The sequence below is a fragment of the Mastigoproctus giganteus genome, chromosome 9, assembly GCF_048544385.1.
Source record: "Mastigoproctus giganteus isolate SK-2022 chromosome 9, ASM4854438v1, whole genome shotgun sequence".
NCBI classification, from domain to species: Eukaryota; Metazoa; Arthropoda; class Arachnida; order Uropygi; family Thelyphonidae; genus Mastigoproctus; species Mastigoproctus giganteus.
Genome location: NC_143583.1, coordinates 85,573,697 through 85,595,018, shown reverse-complemented (window position 1 = coordinate 85,595,018; position 21,322 = coordinate 85,573,697). Strand labels below are relative to the sequence as shown.

Sequence of the window (21,322 nt, the reverse complement as noted above, 5' to 3'; positions counted from 1 at the left end):
ATTTATTTTATTGCAACAGTCTTTATTTAATAGCCACACCTCATACGGTAGGATTATGACCTCCCTTTATTATATAAGGAAATGTTCAATGAATCATTGTAGGACACTACGTACCTTCCTTGCTGCCTTTCTATACTGATTGGAGAACTTCATGTCTGATTGTATTGTAACTCCCAAATCTCTTGTTTGTTGTTGTTGTTTTGTTATTTGGTTTTTTAGGAGCATTAGCAACTATGGCCATATTGCTCCGGGAATATGTGGTGGTCATTTCCTGACCTTTCCACATCCTCCATATTTGGTGGTGATGGGCTCGAACCCCGGTCAAATCAAGAAGCGTGTGCTACGCACTGCTGCTCCTTCCCACCTGGCTATGGAGGCACCCCAAATCTCTTGCTTTTTCTATTGTTTTTAGATCAACCTCACCAAGTGTATAAGTTGTTTGAGTTTCTATTCTCCATGTGTAAGACCTTGCATATCTGCCACTTTTCTGATTATCCCTGAAGTCTGTGTAAGTTGTTGTTGTGAAGTTCTGCTTCATGCTGATCATTACCTACTCTGTTGACCTTGATGCTCTCTATCCCTTCGTCAATGTAATCAGTGGGTGCTGCTCTTCGTGGACTAATGTTTTTAGTGGAATCCCACAGGGTTCGGTGTTGGGTCCACTGTTGTTTTGTATATTTATCAATGATATTGATGAAGGTATATCAGGCTTAATGTCGAAGTTTGCAGATGATACAAAGGTTGGCAGGGTTGTTAATGGCAGTCATGGCAGTGTGCTACTGCAACAGGATCTAGATAATTTGGGCAGATGGGCTAAGAAGTGGCAACTGAAGTTTAACCTTGACAAATGCAAAGTACTGCATATTGCTAGAAGTAACCCCAGAGAAAAACGTACCAACTGTGTGGTACTACACTTAAGGTGGTAGAAAATGAAAAAGACCTGGGAGTAATTGTACAGTCAGATATGAAGTTTTCTGAGCAATGCAGACAGGCTGCCAGGGCAGGTCATGGGGTTTTGTCAATGATATATAGGAATTTTGCTAGCAGGGAAAAGGAGGTGATTGTCCCTCTGTATAAGGCAATGGGTAGGCCACGCCTTGAGTACTGTGTACAGGTCTGGCGGCCTCATTTTAGGAAGGATGTAGATTTGCTTGAACGTGTACAGAGAAGAGCAACAAGATTGGTGAGGGGAATGAAGGGATCCTCTTGCCAAGAGAGGCTTAAGTTCTGCAAATTGCAGTGGCTGGAGACTAGGCACCTGCGCGGTGATCTGATTGAGGTGTATAAGGCCTTGAATGGGTTGAGCACGCTGAATTCTGATGGGATCCTTCCACTTGTTCAGATTACGAACCTACGGGGGCATAAATTCAAATTAAGAAAGGACAGATGTAGAATAGATGTGCAAAAATTTGCCTTTAGCCAGCGGGTGGTTATTTGCTGGAACAAACTTCCATCTGTCGTTGTGGAAGTTGATAGGTTAAATAAATTTAAGGAGGAACTGGACAGGCATTTGGAGGGAATGGTGTGATATTTTTTTTTTTTTTTGGCTGATGCTGCATAAGCTCATACACTTGCTTTCTTGCATCACATGCCACTGCTACTACTACTACTGCTACTAATGTCATTTAAGAAAAGCAAAAGCAACAGTGTCCCAGTACTGATCCTTGGTGATCACCCCCTCTCTTATGAATCAATCTGAAGTATAACCATTAATCACAACTCTTTTCCTCCTGCTCTTCATCCGTACTGCAGTCTATCTATGGATTTACTGTGTGGTTCCAACATTTTCCACCCTTATACAAAAATGTCGTGTGCTGAGTGAAATGCTTTGCTAAAATCATAACTGGACAAGAAGTAAGTTTTCTATCTTAACCTGTTCAAAATCTAGTTGGATTGATTGATAACTGCTTTACAATTATTGCAAGCTTTAGTGTAGGCAGAAAATGAATCTGGAGATTTGGATACAAGCCAGTTGTGATGTGTAACATTTTTATCTTGAAAAGCCATAGTACATGTTTTAAAAAACCAAGGTTTAGGTTAATAATGAGATTTTAATGTGGAATTTGGAATAAAGGATTTCATCTCTACAAGAATAATTTCACTGGCATGACTGAGCAAGCACTGATATCAGAATACTTAAAACATTAATCCAACCAAGGAAAAGAAGAATAGAAATCTTGCAGACCATCCCATTTTGCATTCTTGTAATATCAAAAAACATGAGAGTGAGAATGCTATGAGAGAAAGGCTCCATTTGAGAAGAAACCATTACCAAGTTGTGATCCGAGGTGCTTAGAGGACCACTCACCTCTACTGTGTACTTTAAAGGGTTTTTCATGAGAAAATGATCAAGAGTATTGGGTATGTGGTTAGGATAATGATATTCTGGTTGGTAAATGAACAATCCATGTGAGGGAATTAGCAACTGCAAAAGCCTCGGCAAGTTTCAAAGTAGGATCTCAAGGAATTTCAAGTGATTAGTGGAGATGAGAGAATGACAGAAGCAGTAGCTGAATTTTATGCAATGGGGGTAGAGAGATTTCATAGTTAGCATTAGTAGTGGCAAATGACACAAGAAAGCAAGCGTATACAGCATCAGCCAAAAAAAAAAAAAAAAAAAACCACTTCCCATTTTATCTATTTAAACTCTAAACTTCCAGAACAACAGATGGAATTTTATTCCACCAATTGACTACTCACTGGCTAAAGGCAGTACTTCCACACATCTATTCTGCAACCATCCTTCCTAGATTTCAATTTATGTCCCCTCATATGCATTTCTGAGCAAGAGGAAGAATCCCATCAGCATTGAGTTTGCTCAATCCATTCAAAGCCTTAAACATCTCAATTAGATCACCTTGCAGGTGCCTAATCTCCAGACTTTACAATTTGCAGAACTGAAGCCTTTCTTGGTAAGATCACCAACCTTGTTGCCCTTCATTGTACTCATTTCAGCAGCTCTGCATCCTTCCTAAAATTAGGCCTCCATACCTATATACAGCATCTCAAGATATGGCCTGACCATTGCTTATAGAATAGCACAATCCCCTCCTTATCCCTGCTAGCAAAATTCCTGCATATCATTGACAAACTGCCATGTGCTGTCCTAGCAGACTATCTGCATTGCTCAGAGAACTTAATATCTGACTGCACAATTACCCCAGGACTTTTACATTTTCCACTACCCTGAGTGTAGTACCACACAGTTGGTGCATTACTCTTGGATTACTGCTACCTATATGCAGTACTTTTCATTTGTCAATGTTAAAATCAATTGCCATTTCTCAGTCCATCTGCCTAACTTTTCTAGATCCTGTTGCAATAGTGTACTGCCATTACTATCATTAACAACCCTGCCAACCCTCATATTATCTGCAAACTTTAAGCCTAATATACCTTCATCAGTATCATTTACAATTATAGAAAACAACAATGGGCACATCACTAAACTCTAAGGGACTCAACTAATAACATTGGTCCAAGAAGAGCAGTGTCCACTAATAACCACTCCATCTTCTTCCACTGAACCATCCCTTTATCCATAGCAGCAACTTACCCTTAATGCCACTCTGTTCCAATTTTTACAGCAGACTTTTATGTGCCTCAGTATCAAATGCCCTCCCGAAATCCAAGTACATGATATGAGAATTATTTTTTCATCCAATTCCTTTCTGATCGCATCTTAGTATCCAATCAATTTAGTCAGAGAAGTTTTAACAAACTCATGCTCTGTTTGAAGTATAACTGCAGTCTTGTCTAGATGATCCTCATTACTTCTTTAACCAGTGATTCCATTAATTTCCCTGAACAGCAGTTAAACTAACAGGTCATAATTATTTGTGTCACTCTTTGATCCCCTTTGTGAATTGTGGATACATTTGCACAACTTCAGTCTTCAGGAACCTCCCCTGAATCCAAGGATGCTTTCATAATTATGGCTAAGATTTTGCTTAGTTCCTTTTCTGCCTCCCTTAAGCAAAGGAAGCACATGGAGTAGATCCCATCTACTTCAGGTGCTTTTCTTATGTTCAACTTCAACAATTTATCATCCACTCTCCTCTCAGTTATTAAAAAAATTTTTTCTCCCTCTTAGAGTTTGATAAACGTATGGCATTCACTTCTGAAGAATTCCTCTTGTGTGAATGTAGATGCAAAACACTCATTCGGTTTGCCAGCAACTTCAGCAGGATCATCAACTGTCGATATCAAGTGGACCCATTTGATTCATTTCCTTCCTTTTAGTGTTTACATAAGTAAAGAAGCCTTTGCTATTTTTCTTTGAATCCTTTGCCAAAGACTTCTCTTAATCTGCCTTTGCTTGCCTAATCTCTTTTGTGATTTGATTTCAGACTAGTTTATATCTACCAATGGCTTCTGTGTCGTCTGGTAATTTGTATGCATCCTATGCATCTTTTTCTCTGCCATGTGTCTCAATAGTTCATTTGACCTCCATTTAAGCCTGAACATTGAACAGTATTTCTTAGTTGGTATGAAAAGCCTAGTAGCTGCTATGATTAATTCCTTGAATTCCTTCCCATTTAGAGTTTGCTGTTGGTAACATCATCTGTTGGTATCATTATATAGAATTTAAAAACTGTCCGAGACTACTGTAGTTACCTTTAAGAAAACAGAAAGCCTTCCCTTTAAGGAAAGGATTTTTGGATGTTAGTTACTTGTTTAAATGAATCCCAAATGAGTACACTATGATCATTGCCACCTCATGGTTCTTTTATGTACAATTGTATGCAGATTCTTAATGTATGAATAATCACTGCTGATAATCAGATCAAGAGTATTACTCCCTCTTGTTGTCTGTCTAACGTGCTGCTGTAGAAAACAGTCATACAACAAATTGACAAAAGTCTTGCTTGTGTGTGAGTGACTAGCCCACAAATTCTAGTTGATATCTGGAAAGTTAAAATTTCCACATTATAAGATGTCTAATTTACTGGCCTGCTCTGTTTTTTTGTACAGTTCTTCCTTGTACTCATCAGCGTCATTAGGCCCATAACACACTCCTTCTGTCATTTTTCTTTCACAATGCTTATGTCACACCAAATTGACTCAGCATTGCACTGACTACCATATTAACTGGTTGCACCGCCTTAGATTTTATATGCTTCTTAACTAAGAGCATAACCCCTCACCCCCCCCTCCTATGCTGTCTCTCCTTCCTGTATACATAGTACTCTGCATTTTCAAATTCTGCATCCCTTTTGTCTGAGTACTACATTACTGATATCCCAGCAATGTTTGCATTTGATGTCTTGACCAGTACTTCAAATTCATCAAATTTATTTGCTATGATCCTAGCATTGGTGTACGTGCATCTGTTTTTTCTCTTAGTTACCTTAACACAGCCTGTGTATTTGCTTGTTCCATGATGACTCCCAGCAGTCCTTGAAAGTGATTTCACCTTGCTCTCCAGGCTGCTACTCTTTCCAGTACACTTAGATGCTGTGCAAGAATCACTTTCACCTTGGCCTGCATTAGTTGTTAATCTATTAGTCTGTGTATCTCCCCCAGCTAGCAGTTTTCCAACCCCAACACTGCCTCGATAGCATCAGCAAATAATTTTAGATCTTTTCTATTTAAGTGTATCCCATTCTTGTAGAAGCAGTCTCTCCTGTTTTTTTTTTTTTTTTTTTTGTTAGTTGGCGCATTGGCTTCTGTGGCCATAATGCACCTCCCAAAGTTTTTTCACTACTCTGATCCAAGCCTGAGGTGGGATTCGAATCCACGACCTTTGGGTTGCCAGGAAGGTACTTTACCCACCCTGCTAGCCTGGTCGGTTCTCTCCTGTTAACAAGCACAGATCACTTGAGAAAAATCCTACCCATGAGACTTTCACAATCTCTCCAGTCACGAATTGGTTGACAAGGCTTTCATCAGATTGAAAAGTGGAGATTCCAGATTACTGAGTCTCTGACAGGGAATGTCAGAGATGCACCAATATCCCCTTTGAAGCAAAAGGAATCATACAAGAAATAATTAGAACAACTGAAATTAGACAAGCAGTGGTTGTGGCCAGTGCTGGATTAAGTCACGGGCTAGCAGGGCCCTTGTCCAGGATGCAATTTTTTAAGGGGCACCAAATTTTACAAATCCTGGAGGGGGGGGATATATATATATATCCTTAGTAAAAGGGGGGGTGCCAAAAATTTTTCAGCCCAGGGCTCAAAAATATTTTGGTCCGGCACTGGTGGAGGCATTCAATAATTGGCATTTAGTGAGAAAAAGTAAGTTGGGCTTTCCAGAGCAGGTAGCAATGGACATCATTGAGATTGGAACAGAGACCACATGTATTTGTAAAATGAATGGGGAAGGGAAAGTTTTTTGGGAGGTTTAGATCTTTTTGCAGTTAAGTTTTTTCTGTTAGTTTTGACTTGCCTAATTAATACTACAACTAGCTAAAACCATGTTAAAAATTCTGCACACTAAATAAACAGTTAATATACCTGGCAAACCAGACTAAACTTGATGACCGATGACTGATGTGACAGGTGCATCTTCAACATGCCTTCCCCCCCTGAGTGTACTCTAGAGAGGAGGTATGTCCCCTGCTTTTAGTTATCTCCCCAGGTTTGTATGGATTCATTTTCCTGCAATCTGGTTAGATTACTGCAACTGAAATAAAATGAAATAAATTTTAAACCTAAAAAAGTTTACTGAAGTGATCTTTCACAAACTGCATTGTACTGAAGCAACCCAAATAAAATACAACATAATGCACTAGCATAAAAATACTGAATGCTCTATCTTTACAACCACCCAAGTGGCCTTCTTCAGTAGCATCTTTAAAGTAATACAGCCTGATTAAATACTATTCCTCTACTCTGCCTTGTGGTATCCCTCCACTACATAACTTCCTTCCACACCTCATCTGTCTGTCAATTCTACTACTTCATTACTCACTTCTTACATAAGTATTAGATTTGTAGTATTAGATTTTTCTGTGATGGGTGTAAGATTATTAGCATAAAATGAATCAGTTAATTTTTGCAAAAAAAAAAAAAAAAAAATCACTGTTACTGAGAAATATAGATCATAGATTTCCTCTTGTATACTACTGAAGAAGTGGTACAGGAAATACCAAGAAATGTGTGAGAATAATCTCTAATTCTTTCAGAAATTAAAGGCAGATTACACTCCAAGATTACACTCATTATTTTGCCAATTTCCATTTCTTGATAAACCTCTGCACTATGCAACTTGCAAAAGCTATTTGGGAGTATAGATCAGGTTTGGGATCAGGTTTTAACAGAGATGGGAGTAGATGGGCAACCTTTGCCCACCTACTCCCATCTCTGTTAAAACCTGATGTTCTTTAGCTAAAGATACAAGTCTTGGTAAACCACCTCGTATCATTTTAGTACACTCCACTTAGTGCTTCCTGTGGTCTTTTGTCAAAAGACATCAGATCAATTTTGATCATTCTTGATTCTAAGAAAGCTTCAGGTCCTGCTGGTATTTCTCCACTTATTCTCAAATCTGTGCTCCTGAGCTTACTCCTGTTCTGTGTCGCCCTTTTTATACTTTCTGATTCTACAGACGTTTTTCCTTCTGTTTGGAAATTTGCTCATATCCAGCCATTTCCTAAAAAGGGGGAAAAATACCTTCCGTCCAGTTATCACTGGACGGAAGGTATTTTTTATCACCCCATTGCACTTACCTCTGCCCTTTCCAAAGTAATTGAGAAATTCATTAACAGCCAACATCTAAACTATCTTGAAACCTTCCCTCTGATTAATGATGGCTAGTATGGATTCCACCAGTGTCAATCCACTAGTGATATATTGTCTTATGTTACCTGTCTATGGACAGATTTGATGAAAGGTTTGGTGAAACTTAAGCAGTTTCTCCTAATATTTCTGAGGCTTTTGATTGTGTTTGGCATAAAGGTCTTCTAAACAAGCATCTTATGGATTGTTGAATTTTTTGCATTGTGTATCCAGTTTTCTTTTTGGCTGCTCACTGTGTGGTGATTGTAGATGGCTCACTCTCTCCTAACTTTTCTGCTAATGCTGGTGTTCCTCAAGGTTCAGTTCTTTCTCCCACTCTTTTTCCCTTGTATATTAATGACCTTCTACTGTTTGGATATCCTATCCTAGTTTTGCTGATGATAGCATATTACACAGTAAACCCTTGATTTAACAAACTAGTAGGGAAGAAAGGGGTGTCTGTTAATGCCGAAAGTCTATTAAATCAAATGTAAATGGGGAGGACATTTTTTGTTGTTCTTAATGTAAAAAAAAAAAAAAAAAATGCTTTAATACAATACACACTACTGTATAATATAAAATTATGTTGCAATTTGGCCTTTGATTTATCAGAAACACTGTTTCTGATAAATAAAAAAAAAACTGTTTTTTTACGCTGTAACTTTCAAAAACACATGCTACTGGGACGCCTTGTTCTAATTTCTCAGTTAGCTCTAAGTTCTGTGCCACATTTTAAGTTCATATGCTTTCTTTTAACTCCTCTATCACTTGATGCCATTTTAAATTGTAAGGATTGCAAAATTATTTAATAAATAAAGTCGCAATTCAATCAGAAATCACAGAAACACTTTGTATACAACCTGACCGCACAATAGCTTGAGGTAGACTGAGACTAAAACAAAGCAAGTCGGTAGACCTGCAGTTTAGTGTTCCAAGTCATGTTCAACTCGCAAGTCACCGCCTGCTCTTATCTGTTATCTGGGTGCCTCCGTAGCCAGGTGGGAAGGAGCAGCAGTGCGTAGCACACGCTTCTTGATTAGACCGGGGTTCGAGCCCGTCACCACCAAATACGGAGGATGCGGAAAGGTCAGGGAATGACCACCGCATATCCCGGAGCAATATGGCCTTAGTTGCTAATGCTCCTAAAAACCAAATAACAACAACATATCTCTTATCTGGGAAAACAGCTATTTGAATACGTTTTCAGAAAGAATAAAAAACTAGTTCCTGACTACAATTTCTTGAATTTGATTATAAAAATAAAAGTAGGTAATTATCAAAACAATAATGGAAATAGATAATTATTATTAATTAAAAATTAATAATAACACTGAAGTTTTGTATAACCTAAAAAAATAATATGGTTGAGATTCATATGAACATTACAGTATTATTATTTGTCCGGTTTGTTAAATCCGAAATCCTTTATATCGGAGTCTGTTAAATCGAGGGTTTACTGAATTACGATTTGAGAAACCTTGCCCTGTACAAACACCTTCAACTTCTTGAATACTTCTCGTCCATGACTTAGTTAATTTTAATCCTAAAACTCAAGCTTCCACTTCACCCCCCAAATCCTTCCACTTCACCCCCTGTTCGTTCGAAATACCTGTCCAGCTGAGCCTTAAATTTATTTAGGCTATCAACTTCCACAACAAGGGATGGAAGTCTGTTCCACCAACCAACTACCCGCTGGCTAAAGGCAAATTTCCGCACATCTATCCTACATCTGTCTTTCCTCAATTTGAATTTATGCCCTCTCAGGTGATTATTCTGAGCAAGAGGCAGTATGCCATCAGCATTGAGCATGCTCAAACCATTCAAGGCTTTGTACACCTCTATCAGATCACCTCGCCGGTGCCTAGTCTCCAGACACTGTAATTTGCAAAACTTGAGCCTTTCTTCGTAAGAGCAACCCTTCGTTCCGTTCACTAACCTTGTTGCCCTTCTCTGTACTCATTCCAGCAGCTCTACATCCTTCTTGAAATGAGGCCTCCAAACCTGTATACAGTACTCAAGGTGCGGCCTGACCATTGCCTTATACAAGGGAATAATCACCTCCTTATCCCTGCTAGAAAAATTCCTGTATATCATTGATAAGACACAATGAGCTACTCTTGCAGCCCGTCTGCACTGCTCAGAGAACTTCATATCTGCCTGCACAATTACCCCCAGGTCCTTTTCATTCTCTACCACTGTCAGTGTAGTACCACAGAGTTGATACATAGCTCTAGGGTTGCTGTTTCCCATATGTAGTACTTTACATTTGTCAATGTTAAACTTCATTTGCCACCTCTCAGCCCATCTGCTCAACCTTTCCAGATCCTGTTGCAGCAGCATAGCGTCAGTAGCGTCCTTAACAACCCTGCCAACCTTTGTATCGTCTGCAAACTTGGACATTAAGATTGATATACCATCATCAATATTATTTATAAATACAGAAAACAACAATGGACCCAACAGTGAACCCTGAGGGACTCCACTGATAACATTAGTCCACGATGAGCAGTGTCCATTAATTACCACTCTCTGTCTTCTGCCACTCAACCATCCCTTTATCCATAGCAACAATTTGCCACCAATGCCACACTGCTCCAATTTGTGCAGCAGTCTTCCCTGTGCAACAGTATCAAAAGCCTTTCTAAGATCCAAATATATAATATCAAAGTTATTCCTTGCATCCAATTCTTTTGTGACTACATCATAGTATCCAATCAAATTGGTCAGGCAAGACCTTCCCTTAACAAAACCATGCTGTGTCTGAGCTATAACTGAATTCTTGTCAAGATGATCCTGCAGTGCTTCCATTAATTTTCCTGGAAAAAAAGTTAAACTCACAGGTCTATAATTACTTTTGTCAGCCTTTGATCCTCCTTTGTGAATTGGGGTTACATTTGCACAACTCCAGTCTGTGGGTACCTCCCCTGAGTCCAAGGAAGCTCTCATAATTATGGCTAACAGATTACTTACTTCCTTTGCTGCCTCCTTTAATATAACTGGATAGATCCCATCCACCCCAGGTGCCTTTCTTGTATTTATCTCCAACAATTTCTCCTCCACTTTACCCTCAGTTATTACAAGATCATCTAGCTCACTGCCAGTGTTCACTTCTTCTATGGCACTCTCCTTTCTGAACAACTCCTCATGTGTGAATGTAGATGCAAAATATTGATTTAGTTTGTTAGCTACCTGAGCAGGATCATGAACAGTTGAACCATCGATATCAAGTGGACCAATCTGATTCATCCCCTTCCTTCTAGAGTTTACATAAGTAAAGAACTCCTTGCTGTTTTTCTTTGCATCCCTTGCAAAAGATTTCTCGTAATCTGCCTTCGCCTGCCTAACCTCCTTTGTAACTTGGTTACAGATCAACTTATATCTATCATAGGCTTCTGTGTCACATGTTAATTTATATGTATCCCATGCATTTGTCTTCTCTGCTATATGTCTCATTAGTTCATCTGACATCCATTTAGGCCTGAACCTTGAACAATATTTCTTAGTTGGTATGTAAAGCCTAGTAGCTTCCAAGATAAGTTCTTTGATTGCTTCCCATTTTGAGTTTGCTGTTGGTAACATCGTCAGTTGGTCCCACTGTAGAATTTAAATACTGTCTCAGACCATCGTAGTCGCCTTTACGAAAGCAATAACCCTTCTCTTTACCTCTAATGGTAGTTACCTCCTTGAGTAAATGCCACTTCAGCACATTGTGATCACTGCCACCTAGTGGTTCCTGTATCTGCAGATTCTGCCGGTCTCCTACTCTTAATATCATTAGTGCCAACGTGTACAACTATATAACCTTTTGTGCCCTTAAAAGTCTTCGTGGACTAATGTTATTAGTGGAGTCCCCCAGGGTTCAGCATTGAGTCCATTGTTGTTTTCTGTATTTATTAATGATATTGATGATGGTATGTCAGGCTTAATGTCCATGTTTGCAGATGATACGAAGATCGGCAGGGTTGTTAATGACAGCATGCTCCTGCAACAGGATCTAGAAAAGTTGAGCAGATGGGCTGAGAGGTGGCAACTAAAGTTTAACATTGACAAATGTAAAGTACTGCATATGGGAAGTAGTAACCCCAGAGTAATGTATCAGTTGTGTAGTACTACAGTGACAGTGGTAGAGAATGAAAAGGACCTGGGGGTAATTGTGCAGGCAGATATGAAGTTTTCTGAGCAGTGCAGACAGTTTGCAAGAGTAGCTCATGGTGTCTTGTCAATGATTTACAGGAATATTTTTAGCAGGGATAAGAAGGCGATTATCCTCTTGTATAAGGCAGTGGTCAGGCCACACCTTGAGTACTGTATACAGGTCTGGAGGCCTGAAGATAACGTGAATCATATCTTATTTGATTGTCACTACTATTTGGACTATAGACAAGAACTTCAACTTACTGCAGGACACTTCACTAGTGAAAATAAACCTTTACTTGTTTGATCTCAGGTTGTATTTAATGCTCTTAATACATTTGCTACACGTCTGCAAAAGGAGAGATGAACTTCGATCAGTTAACTCAAGATAGACTGTTAGTTCTTGTGACAGGGTTGGTGTACAGAAAAGTGCTTTAACTACAGATTTCGTAGTTAAAGTACGCAAATTTCATAGCATGTAACTAGTGGTTCAGTGGAATAGTAGGGTCTGATTATGATAAATAAGTAGCTCAAAGGTTTACACTTGTTAGGCATGTGTTTTTTTGTTTTTAGCTAAGAAATTTTAATTTTTAGTAAGCTAATTTAAAACAGTTATTGTAACAGTATAATGTAACATATATCTTGAACTTGATAGCATAATATGTATTACTGCATTTAGGAATCTATTAGCTTAGCGTAGCATTGTCGATTAAGTGATTAATTTTATTAATATTCATTGTTGATCAGTTAAATTGTATTTTAAATTGAAAACATGCTCCAGACTAGAGCATTAAAGCAGCGGCACAAAGTAGTGGGAATGCTGTGGCTCGGGGGATTCTGGGGTGCTTTGCATAGCAAGTTTTAAGAAGAATGTAGAGCTGCTGGAACGAGTACAGAGAAGAGCAACAAGATTAGTGAATGGAACAAAGGGTTGCTCTTATGAAGAAAGGCTTGAGTTTTGCATATTACAGTGTCTGGAGACTAGGCACCTGTGTGTTGATCTGATTGAAGTGTATAAAGCATTGAATGGTTTGTGCATGCTCAATTCTAATGGGATTCTTCTTCTTGCTCAGAATAATCACCTGAGAGGGCAAAAATTCAAATTGAGGAAAGACAGTTGTAGGATAGATGTGTGCGGAAGTTTTCCTTTAGCCAGCAGGTGGTTGATTGGTGGTACAAACTTCCATCTGTTGTAGAAGTTGATAGCTTAAATAGATTCAAAGGCAGAACTAGACAAAGAAGGGTTTTTTTTTTTTTTGGCTTACTTTTTGCATCATGTGCCTTTTTTAATGCTAATGCTAACTTTTCAACTTCAGCTTTCTGGAACAACCTTCCTTCCGAAAACTACAAAATCTACAGAATTGAAGTCTAACGTAAACAAGTATCTTCTGTATTCTCAACCTTCAATCCATGCACTGTACCTTAGTATTAACAGTTCTGATACTTTGTTGTGTTTGTGGTTTTTATAAAAAAAATGTAGGGGACAACCAAATTTAAGAAATTTGTAGTACAAGTAATTTATTTCTCAGGTTTTTATTTATGTCTAGAACAGTAATCTTGCTAGAATGCATAATTAATTAATATAAATTTAAAAAAAATTAACTTTTTTTTTGAAGACAGCATATACAGTAATTACAGAATGCCTAGTAAGTGTGATTTCTAACTGACTGACAGTTATTCTAACAGTTGTATATATTTCTATATTTGTTTGCTTAGGTGAAAAGGGCATAGGAAAATTAACTGGAAAGTTATTGCATTATAAAGGAGTTGTATTTCATCGAATTGTAAAGAATTTTATGATTCAAGGAGGAGATTTTTCTGCAGGTAAGGAACTTTGTATTTTAAGGTACACATTTTTGTGAGGTTATTTATTGTGCTTTTAATAATAGTTTAAATGAGTGAGCAGATACAGATTTTGCAAAATTTATATGGGAAGCAGTGGCTGTGCATAATGTGTGCGAAACTCACCTCTGAATGAAATTTTTGTGAACCTATATAGCTATGCCAGAGAATCTAGGTCATTATTCTAAATAATGACTGAAAAAAAGTTTTCAGCTGTGGCCTAACAGGCCCACCTGTGAAATATCTATAGTACATTCACAGGGCACGGCTCAAACACTTCATTACAAAACTCGCCTCATTGCAGAGAACCATTTTGCGGTGTTTAGTTAAGGCATGCAGGACAGTCTCGACGCAAGCTCTGCAAGTACTAGCCGGAACATTACCTTTAGACTTGCAAGTTACTTATAGAGGCTTTTTATACAGACTGAAAAGGCAGATTGAGACCAAATTTCTTGGAATAACCATCAACCTTCAAGAAGATGCTAAAAGAGAAAGAAGGAGACTGTGGAACGAGTTAGTAAACATTTGGCAGTCTCGATGGGATACAGCTCCCGTTGGTGCAACAACGAGAAAATTTATACCACAAGTTTCATTTCTCCTTGATAAACGTGTTCGATTGTGGTTCTGCATGGACATATTCACGTCGTACCTGTTGACAGGACATGGATCGATGAACCAGAGTCTTCTTAGGTTCAATTTATCACAAACAGACCTCTGTTCGTGTGGATCACCAGAGAGTTGGGATCACATCTTGTTTCATTGCTCCCTGTATGACGATCTCAGACTTCCTCTTCAAGCACTTACTAATTTTCAATCAGGACAGGAGTCGTCTCTGCTTCAAAGCTCGGAGTCATTTCAGATTCTTCAGGCTTTCGCTCAAGGCGTATTTCTTCGAAGGCGTTCAGTGTCGACAGATCTCAACAGAATGCAGCACAACGGTCCTGCTGATGAATAGCTGGTTAGATCTCCTTATAATACATAAACTCAAATCCTCAAGAAATGAAACTTTCCTCGGCCTGCAGAAAAAATTAAGTGCTTTCTTCCTTTTCTTTTTTTTTTTTTTTTTTTTTTAATTTTATTTATTTTATTATTTAGTTACATAAATGTTTTATTTTAATAATTTTGGTTCCAAATCCAGCACCACGGGTGATCCTTTTTTTTTTTTTTTTTTCTCCCTCTGGAATGGGCCCCCAGAGGATCCTGGCCTACCTTCTGACAACATTAGGTGGGTCAGAGTCTCTCTTGAGACGGTACGTGCTTTACATGGACTGGCCCACCTTCCCATGGTGTGGACGAGTACCCAGAATCATCTGTCCAGGTGACTGATGCTTCTGGGTAGCCAAGTGGCCAGAACAGAACAACAAAACACACACATAATACACACAAACCGACGTCACACACATATTTGGCCCATTTGTAGTGATACTCTTCTTCACAGAGATATGAGGCGGAGTTGAACAAACGTTCTAGGAGCCGCCCTTTACATATACACATGTCCACACAGTACATTATTCACTAGCTTGAGATTATGGGCTCTTCTACTTATCTTCCGAAATATTCAGAGAGCTTTACTTTTTTTGGAAGTGATGTGCGTTGTTTATGCAGAGTTATTAAGTAAAATTCTTAATAAAACTGTTAAGCATTGAAAATTTTGAACTAATGCTTGTATGTGCAAAAATATGTTTTGTCAGTTAAATAAATAGCAGTGTTCTCCCCAGAAAATTTTTCCAGCCGGGTGACAGTATGAAGTAGCCTGGCGAGGAAGTGTAATACTTCGCATATTGATCGATATCGGTGAGCAGTACCATACGGTACCGCAAGAATTGCTTAAATTTTAGCCACGCGGTCAGTAAAATTCACTGGGAGGTGTGCCCATTCGATAGGTTCTGGAGAGAACACTGAATAGATAAATAATAATATAACCATGAGAGAGAGAGAGAGAGAGAGAGAGAGAGAGAGAGAGAGAGAGAGAGAGAGAGAGAGGCTCCATTGGAGAAGAGACATTGAGAAGTTGTGATCTGAAGTTTAGAGGACCACTGACATTGATCATGTACTCTGAAGGGTTACTGGTGTGAAAAAGATAAGTGTGTTGGATGTCTTTTGGATTCTATAATATTCTGGTATCTTTTGGATTCTATAATATTCTGGTAGTTAAACCAGTAAGTTGTGTGTGGTCATTAGTAATTGCAAAAGCCTTAGCAACTTGATCAGCTGGAGTTGTGAACATTAAAATCACCAAGGAAAATTACTTCACTGTTGGGAAAGTTAGCTAGAAGAAAGCCAAGTTTCAAAGAAAGGAAGTCAGAATTCAAAATGATTAGTGGAGTTTAGAGAATGATAGCGGCAACAGAGTAATTTGCAAAATGTGATAGAGAGATTTTAATTCAGAGGAGCTCAAAAAGAGGAAATTTCAAATTAGGTAACCTCTGACAAGGAATATTAGTGCAGACTTAATCACAAATACCACTTTGAGGCAAAGGGAATCATAGGAAGAATAGTTGGGGCAACTGAGATGAGAAGTGGTTGCCTCATCAGGCAAGTGATGAAACTATATTTTGAAGAATTTATTAAATATTATATTCCATGATATCATTAGGATTTTCATTTCTGGACATTAAACATTATTGATGTTTATAATATATGAAGCATTGAAATCTGCATGAATTGTATTTTTTAGTAACGTATAACATTATATATTTACTCTGAAGAAAAAATACATATTAACAGTATTTTTTTTTTTTTTTTTTTGATGCATTACTTATTAACATGACTGCGGAACTTTGGGGACTAATGATATTAAGCAGACACGATCTGGCGATTTGTTAGACCAATATGGGACCATGCTGAAGAAATTCTACGAGTTAGGTCAGAATGTCTATTTGTCTGCAATTCTGCCCAGGTACGATAGGACGGATTATATGCTGAAAGCCTTGTGAATTAACTCAAGACTTGAAAGACACTGCAAGGCTTTTGGGGGGAAATGTTTTATCAGCTTGACCTGCACTCGTAGGTAGAAAGAATCTGTTTTGCAGAGATAGGATACATTTAAACAAAGGTGGCGCAAGAGTTTTTAACAGTATGAGGATACCTTAAAGGTTCAGAGAAACTGCTAGTTTGGGGAACAAGGGTCATATAAATATGCATTTATTTGATAATATTGGTCAAAGTAATGCTTGCACATACCTCAAGAGTTCTTGTTTGTTATCACAACAGAACATATTAGCAAGATGTTCTGAGGGCAGAAACATTTCAAATGAGCAGGTAAGCAATATGACAGGAAAGCAAACTTAAAGAACTTTAATGGGTGTGTCAAGGTAGTTAACTATACAAGAATACTAAGTCTTAATTGTTCATACAGTGATGTCAGAAGTGTCATAAGTAATATGAGTGAATTCAAACTGTTGGTTAGGACAAGTAAAGCTAACATAATAGGACTTACAGAAATGTGGTGCCACCTGGAAATAGGGGATGATGAGTTTCAGTATGGTATGTACAATGTATTTAGGAAGGATAGGGCAGATAGAAGGGGTGATGGGGTCATGCTTCTTATTAAAAGCAGCCTGAGTGCAATGAAAGCTTTCCTGGATGCAAACGTTTCAAATGATAGTATAGAATCTATCTGGTGTGAGATAGTTGTAAGCAAAGGTATAATGAGAAGGGGTATAATCTACAGGCCAGATGATTGTGAAGGTTATTTATGTTGAGAGCCTCTACATGCAAATGGAATGGGCAAGTAAGCGTGAATGTCTTATTATGGGTGATTTTAATTTGGCTGTAATTGATTGGAGCAAATGGGAAGGAAATTCCACATGGGGGACAAATTTTTTTAAATCAACTAGATCAGGATTTTCCAAACTTTTTCAAGCACAGACTGGTGTTTACAGATTTTTTTTTTTTTTTTTTTTTCGTGGTCCACCTATAGTTATAAATTAATGTATTTTCAATAATTATACTCGTAGGTTCAGGAAATAATGACACTACTATTAGGACATTTAACATACCAGTAATAAAGCAATTAGAATCATTCATATTTACTGATGTTAATGAATTAGCATATTCATTAACATCAGTAAATATAAATAAAAGATAGGCAATTCATTTCTTTGTTTATTATCAAAAGTTTACATAAATTTGACATATTTTAGGAAAGTTAATTTTCTTATACTTTTATATAGGTATATTTAAAATAAGTTGTTCTCGGACCGATATTTTCTTTTCACGGACTGGTACCGAGCCGCGGACCACACTTTGGGAAACCCTGAACTAGGTGAATTTTATATGTACCAACACATTGGGGGAAAGTACTAGTGAAAAGAATATTCTAGACCTGATTATCACCCATGAACCAGATGATAAGGCTGACGGTACAGGAACCAGTAGCAGGAAGTTATCACAGAGTTCTATACTGGATGATGAAGAAAGAGGTAGCAGTAGTTAAAGGCAAAGGAATGGGTTTTAATTTCAGGAAAGGAAATTATGATGGCTTAAGGTGCTTCATGGCCTCTGTTAACTGGGTAATCTCACAGAGAGCAAATACAATTGAATTATGGTATACCTTTAAAACATTAATGACAGAAGCCTTGAATGCATATGTACCTTTAAAAAAAATACTCCATGATGAGGATTCCAAGTTGGATGAATAATGAAGTTGCCAGATTTCTTAAGCAGAAAAAGACGGCATGGAAAAGTTACAGAGCAATAAAAAGTACTGAAGTCTATAACAGCTACAAATTGATCTGTAATGCCACAGAAAAGGTTAGGCTGGTAAAGGCAGATTATGAGAAATCGCTGTCAAAGAGAGCGAAGAGTGGGGATAAGGAATTTTCGCATATATAAATGCAAAGAAGAGAACCAGATCGGATCCTTATGTAATGTAGTGGGATAGTATTAGATACCCCAGCTGATGTTTCATATGACCTCAACAGTTACTTTGCATCGATATTTACAGAAGAAAAACTCTTTATGTTAAAGAGAAATTATGGGAGTGAAGTTTAAAAATATGTAATTAATGATATTGAAATTTCACGTGATTATTTAATGAAAAACTTTTGAGCCTACAGGGGAGTAAGGCTTCTGGGGGTGATGACATATACCCGATAATTTTAAGGGAAGTGGCAAGTGACTTCATTGAACCATTGAGGCTAATTATGAAAGCATCACTGGACTTTTTTTTTTGATGATTTTAGTCAAGTTTGTATTATGCTCTTCAAATGTACAGAAATTTATTTTTTTATGTTTTACAGACTTACTAAATACTGAAGCCATTATTAATGTATATATTAACTGTGACAATACTTGCAGTAAAATAAATAAATTCAAAAGCCAGCAACACATTGATATCTCTCCTGATATCTTTTTCAGCAACAAAGAGCTTTGAAGGAAACTTAAAAAGATGTTGAAAATTGCAATTTAACATGAATGAATAGACGTTATTTTTAAGACATGCAACCTCTGGTTTAAACAAGTGAAAACCAAAATCAATCCTATCATCTGAGTTTTGTTTTAGTCATGCATACTCAGCATATACAATTGCATATATAATATGGTTTTATTAGGAACATGTATTGTTTGATGTAAGTGGAAATGTCTTCTAAGAAAAGCTTTTTTTTGTAATATTGTGTGTGGAATCACTTATTGAAATTGGTTATGCATCTCTTTGATTTAGGATTAGAGAATTTTTCAGTAGTATTATGGGTGTTGTTTTCCTAGCAACAGGTATATCCTGAGATTATATATTCGTTTATGATGTTAGGGAAGAAGTCAAGGGTGTTGGCACTGAGAATTTAAAAGGAGGGGGGAGAGAAACTTTTTTTTTTTTTTGTAAACACAGTGTTGGCAAGCAGTATTGTATTATTTAAAATAATTGGAATAGAAAATGTAAAATTTCTGTTATATTTTTTGTCATGAATTAAAATTTTGCTTTATAAAATGTATAGCAGTTTATTATAACTTAAAATATTTTTTCTTGTAGGCAATGGAAGTGGTGGTGAGTCCATATATGGTGGAACATTTAGAGGTAAGCATTTTAAATATGTTTAACATTTTCCATGGTAAACACTTTTAAGGAGTTACTTTGGGTAATTTTAACATCGGACTATCTGTATAGAATGTTTTTGCTTAATATGGTGAGCCCAATACTAAACTTCTCCAAAGCAACTCTTTTTAAAGAGTTTATGTTGGCCGTCTTTGGGTAAATGTTTAACTAGACTGGTAGAACAGCAACATCTGACAAGTCTGCTCATATGGGTTTTCTTAACACCTCTAACCTCTGTAAATAGAGGAGGTAATAAGAAAAGCCATATGGGCATTTCCAGAGTTAAATTTACCAAATTGAAAAAGTACAATGTGTGATCACCAGTCAGTGATACTGACTCACAAGCAAATCCTCTTCATGATTTAAAAGTTTTGAAAGAAGACAAATTAACTAACTCCTCAAGAAAAAGTACTTCTGAATTCTCCAAAACTTCTTGTAAAAGCAATCCTGAGCAGGCCAAGTAAGCTGATAACTCTAGGCATGTTATTCTCACTTCTGTGCAAAGTCTGTTCATATTTCTCTCTTCTGGCATGAATAAATTAATTTGCTTTTTTTTTTAAATATCATGACAACATTTTAAACTCCAAACATAGTTCTTCAATCCAGTGTGCCTCACTTCCATTTACTGAGATCATTACTCCTAGATATGTTGAAGAATGTGACGTGTTCAATTTCCTATACTAACAATTTTTAAATCTTCCAGGTCTGTTTTGGAAGTAGATTACTAAATGATTCTGACAGCCCTAGGCATTTCTACTGCCATGGTCGAGGAGAGCTTAAAACAAGATGAGAAGAGTCTGTTCTTTTATTCACTGAGGAATTAGTTTATTGTTGCATGTGACTACATGGTGTAACTATTGAAAAGTTATGTTCTTATAAATGCCAAGGTATATTACAAATTTCCTCAATTGGTAATGCACTTCTTTTAAATTTGAAATTTTTTGTGCACAAGTTTCCAGTACTTCTAAATGTTGAAGATAAAGAAATAGATGAAGCAATAGATGTTTTCCATATCAGTTCCATCAGTTTTGGGGTGTGCACTCTAGATACTATTGTGGGGGAAAAAGAAGAAAAAAAATTCAGTGTGCAGCAGTTGTCCTTAGTTGGGGAAACTGACAAATGCACAACAAAGCATGAAATATAACAGATTATTCCAAATCATGCTTGGCATTTTAATAATTCCTGATTGCATTGTTGAGCATTTTAGGATATTCAGCAAGCTAAGAAAAACAAAAAAAAGTTTAGATTTTCTCTTTCTGGCAGTGCTTTAGAAATGTCCTTGACAGTTGATTATAGGCAGCAGGACGATTGTTATAAACAAAACTTGGTTGAACATTTCTGAAGGGGGAAATGACTGCAACTGTATTATTCTTGAAGCCATGATGATAATTTTATCCGTACAGAAATACTCAGTTGGAGAAGTCCTAGGTAAGATAATGTTTGAAAGTATAGTACTGTACTGGTAAATAATCCTATGGTTATATTTTAATGTATATTTAAAATGTATGTTTTCTCAGAGAAATTTCATTTCTATGCAGTGTGGGCTTAAAAAAAATTAACTCAATCCATTCAAGGCCTTAAACACCTCAGA

At 37.3% G+C, this 21,322-nt stretch overlaps 1 protein-coding gene across 1 annotated transcript in view; it reads left to right on the top strand.

The window, feature by feature from the left end:
* LOC150080515 (uncharacterized) overlaps positions 1–21,322 on the top strand; it is a 398,298-nt gene that overhangs the window by 74,520 nt on the left and 302,456 nt on the right. The window contains exons 4-5 of the mRNA XM_090381933.1: positions 13,572–13,679; positions 19,669–19,713. Coding sequence (XP_090238059.1) covers positions 13,572–13,679; positions 19,669–19,713 — 153 coding nt within the window. The remainder of the gene's footprint in view (positions 1–13,571; positions 13,680–19,668; positions 19,714–21,322) is intronic.